This window comes from Salvia miltiorrhiza, chromosome 8 (assembly GCF_028751815.1).
Source record: "Salvia miltiorrhiza cultivar Shanhuang (shh) chromosome 8, IMPLAD_Smil_shh, whole genome shotgun sequence".
Taxonomy (NCBI): Eukaryota; Viridiplantae; Streptophyta; class Magnoliopsida; order Lamiales; family Lamiaceae; genus Salvia; species Salvia miltiorrhiza.
In genome coordinates this window covers 57,274,554-57,279,385 of record NC_080394.1, presented here as the reverse complement: position 1 = coordinate 57,279,385, position 4,832 = coordinate 57,274,554, and the positions used below count along the sequence as shown (strand labels likewise).

The 4,832-nt window shown below is 27.9% G+C and overlaps 1 protein-coding gene across 1 annotated transcript in view; it reads left to right on the top strand.

Annotated features, from left to right (window-relative positions):
* Positions 1-2,335: 2,335 nt before the first annotated feature.
* The window catches only part of LOC130999463 (receptor like protein 22-like), a 13,613-nt gene continuing 11,116 nt past the window's right edge, over positions 2,336-4,832 (top strand). Inside the window, exons 1-2 of the mRNA XM_057924990.1 lie at positions 2,336-3,003; positions 3,610-3,681. Of these exons, the coding sequence (XP_057780973.1) occupies positions 2,376-3,003; positions 3,610-3,681 (700 nt within the window). The 5' untranslated portion in view covers positions 2,336-2,375. The remainder of the gene's footprint in view (positions 3,004-3,609; positions 3,682-4,832) is intronic.

Below are 4,832 nucleotides of genomic sequence, written 5' to 3'. Positions count from 1 at the left end.
TTCAATGAATAATCTTGTGGGACAAATACCACAATCTATTCAATTTTCCATATTTGAGAATAACTCATATGAGGGAAATGTTGGATTGTGTGGATTTCCGTTGACGAGAAAATGCAATGAGGAGAATGGGGAGCGAATGGAACCAAAAGAAGAAGAAGACGATGAGTATGGATTTATAGATGGATTTGGATGGAGAAGTGTGGTGATGGGATATATGGAAGTGGATTCATAGTTGGGATTGGAATTGGTTACATTATATTATTAGAAATGGAAGGCCAAGATATGGTTAGTGGAATTCTTTTTGGCGTTGGATATAAGTATAGGATGAAGAAGAGACGCATCAGATCTGCACCAACACGCAACAACTAAGTGTTTTGCTCGATTTCAACATTAGAGTTTTTTTTTTTTTTTGCTCGAATTCAAATTTAGAGTTTATATGAAGTGTTCTTGTATATTCGAATATGTTAAGTTTTAGTTTTATCTAGTTTAGGTAATTTTTTAGATTTATTAAAACGGTTTTGTAATTTTATTTAGTAACTAATAAGTTTTTTTTTTAAAATGTCGTGTTTTAGGAACACTTGATTTACCATGCTAATAATTTTATTCCTGCAAAAATGCTACACGTGAAGACCTGGATCTAGTTGACAATTACTCCCTCCGTTCCATTGATCTTGTCTTGTTTTTCTTTTTGGGTTGTTCCATTGATCTTGTCATGTTTCTATATTTGGTAATGATTTCACACTACAAACAATATGGCGCCACACCTTTACACACTTTTAATACACTAATTATACTCTCCTTAATAACCGTGTCCAAAAGAAATGAGACAAACCTAATGGGATGGAGGGACTAGATCATTCTGTTAGAGCAGATTTTGTCTTGCTTATGAATTATTAAAGTTTGAAATGAAGTTGTGTTTGGCTTTATAAGATGTTTCAAAAATATATAGCATGTAATATTAATTTAATTTCCCCAAAGTTAGACAATTGAGCTTATAAATTGTAAATTGGAGATTGAAATTCTAAGGAGTTGGTCTTGCATAAGACCGTCTCTTGTATGAGACCAAACACCAAACCAATATGGGTGTGTTTATTTTGATGAAAAATGAGAGAAAATATGTATTTTCACAATTTTTAATTATTTTAACATGTTTACTATGATGGAAAATTTTCTTGGAACAGGGTGAAATATTATCATTTTCACTAATTATACCTCAATGTTGGATAATATTGTTCTAGGTTAGGAGTGAAAATATTTTTCAACATTTTCTAATTTTTTTCATCTCCGATGAACATATGATAAAAAAAAAAGAAGAAAAATACAATATTTTCTCATCTTTTCTCATCATTTTCCAATGAAAATTTTACAATCAAAGTCAATGTATCCTATATATAACTAATATAAATATTACTTTTGCTCTTATCAAGTGAAGTATTACTTAATGTAAATATTACTTTTGCTCGTATATCAAATATTACTTAACCGAAACATATTGACCTCTTCTGATAACAAATCAAATTAGGACTCTTAAGTTTAATGCATGTCGTTTCAAACTAAGCAAGATTTTTTATTTTTGTTTAACGATATGTGATGAACATTAACAAAATAATGACTTGCACTGTTTTAGTCAAAAATGTTGAAGTTAGAATTGATTAGAGAAGCTTCTTTAATTTTTCCATTAATGGGACCATAAATACGTGGCTGTATTTGATTTAGTTTCATTCTGCAATTGGCTTGACTTGAATTAGTCTTTGTCGCTTTTGTTATTTTAGCTTTGAATAAAAGGACACTCTGCATTTGCAAAATTAATACAGCCACCTTATCATATCCACACACACACATATATATACTCCATCCGTCCACGAAAGAACTTCCTAAGAGAGAGTGGCACGCGTTTTAAGAAAAATATTATTCAGTGTATTAAAAGTGGAGAAAAAGTTGTTGAGTGTATTGGGAGTGGTGAAAAAATATTACTCCCTCCGTCTCATTATAAGTGCTCAAAACTTTTCGGCACGTGAATTAAGGAAATAGTGTAAATTTGTTAAAAATGGTAGGCCCCCCACTTTTTCAAGGGTTAAATTTTTTCAATTTTGGAAATAGGCCACTTATAGTGGGACGGCCCAAAATGGAATACAGGCCACTTATAGTGGGACGGAGGGAGTATAATTAATATTGGGAGTTGTAAAAATTAAAGTGAAAGTAAGAGTTATTATAAGTGGTGAGATATAGTCAAAAAATAGGTAGGAAGTTCTTTTGTGGACATCCCAAAAAAGAAAGATAGGAAGTTCTTTAATGGACGGATGGAGTATATATATATATATATCTCGTAGTTCAATATTCTAAAAAATTACTAGCGTGGGAAATCAAGCCAAAAAATGGAAAAATCTGCCCTTTTTCTCCTCCTTGCACTACTCTTACCAATCCATCATTTGATGGATTATAGCTCAGCCAAAAACGATATCAACACCGATCGTTCTTCACTCCTTGCCTTGAAATCTCAAATCACTTTAGATCCTCAAAATATATTGACCCAAAATTGGAGCGCTGAAGCCAGTGTTTGTAGTTGGATCGGAGTTACTTGTGATTCACGCTACAATAGGGTGACGCAGTTGAACATATCGTACATGGGTCTTGTCGGGACCATCCCACCAGAAATCGGGAGTCTTTCTTCTCTCGTTTCTTTAGACGCGAACGACAACTCTTTTCATGGCCCAATTCCTCCATCCATCTTCAACATGTCATCACTAGAAGTTTTGAGTTTGAGGAATAATAGTTTTAGTAGTAGTTTACCTCTTGATATGTGCAAACACAATCTTGATAGGCTCAAGATACTTAGTTTGTCTTACAACGAGATGTATGGGGAAATACCATGGAGTTTGGAGAAGTGTTCACAGCTTGAGTTTCTTTCTTTGTTCAACAACAATTTTAGGGGATTTGTGCCGAGAGAAATTGGTAGCTTGACGAAGCTTCAAAAGTTGAACCTTGGTGCAAATATGTTGACTGGTAAGTTGATCGTATCTATATATATATATATATATATATATATATGAGGTTTAATCATGCATTCAATGCCATATTATTTAATTCTTTAATTTCTATGCTTTGCGTTTGAGGGTCAAATTTAACATTTATCTCAGCTGGGGTGGGCTACCGTGAGAGCATATCTTAAAATAAGAAATAAGAACAATTTTTAATGTATGAATTTTATGTTGAACACGTATGAATTCAATGTATAAAGGTATGAATTATGAAAAATAAATTTTTGCTACCTTTGGGATTCGAACTCAGTAGCATAAATCCATCCAACAGGATTACGAAACAACCGTAGATCTTAATGATCTAAGGGCTGAAAATGATTCTTATTTTATATCTTAATAAATGCTCTTATTTTAGCTCTTCCCTATCTCAGCTTATATGTATAAACTCAATTTGGACCACTAAACATTGCCACACAATTAATTACAAGGATGTGCCTTTCTTTTTTCTTTTTCCTTTTTAAAATCATAACTCACACATATGCACACTCACGCATATAATTTTAATAAGTGGTATATTGTCTTGAAGTTGGTATTTTATGTTAGGCATAATTTCTCGTCTTTTTAATTTCAGGTCCAATACCATCTACTATTGGAAACCTCTCAAATTTGGAATACTTAGTTCTTTCTTCCAACAAATTAAATGGTGAGCTTTTGTCTTCCATCAACTTGACATTCTTTGAAATACTCCCTCTGTCCACAAAAAAAACTCCCAGTTGGGGTTCGGCACGGAGACTAAGAAAGCTGAAAAAGGTGGTGTAAAAGACTAAAAGGGTAGTGTTTATGTATTGTGATTATTTTTACTAATCTTTCACTAGCTATTTGATAATAATAATAATAATGACAATAATAATAATAATAATAATAATAATAATAATAATAATAATAATAATAATAATAATAATAATAATAATAATAATAATAATAATAATAATAATAATAATAATAATAATAATATGGATAATAATAATAATAATAATAATAATAATAACAACAACAATAATAAGGATAATAATATAATAAGGATAATAATAATAATAACAATAACAATAATAACAATAAGAATAATAATAAGAATAAGAATAATAGTAATAATAATAATAATAACAATAACAATAATAATAATAATAATAATAATAATAATAATAATAATAATAATAATAATAATAATAATAATAATAATAACAATAATAATAATAATAATAATAATAATAATAATAATAATAATAATAATAATAATAATAATAATAATAATAATAATAATAACAACAACAACAACACACTAATAAGGATAATAATATAATAAGGATAACAATAATAATAACAATAACAATAATAACAATAATAATAATAAGAAGAATAATAAGAATAAGAATAATAATAATAATAGTAATAATAATAATAGTAATAATAATAATAATAATAATAATAATAATAATAATAATAATATAATAAGGATAATAATAATAATAACAATAAAAATGACAATAATAAGAATAATAATAATAATAATAATAATAATAAGGATAATAATAATAATAATAATAATAATAATAATAAGAATAAGAATAATAATAATAATAACAATAACAATAATAAGGATAATAATAATAAAACAATAATAATAATAATAATAATAATAATAATAATAATAATAATAATAATAATAATTAATAATACTAATTAATAATAATAATAATAACATAAGTAATGATAGAGTAAAGTGGGGCCAATAGGTAAAGGTGTACTAATTTTAAAAGCAAGGGAGGGTATAATTGTCTAAAAAGTAGAGTAGGA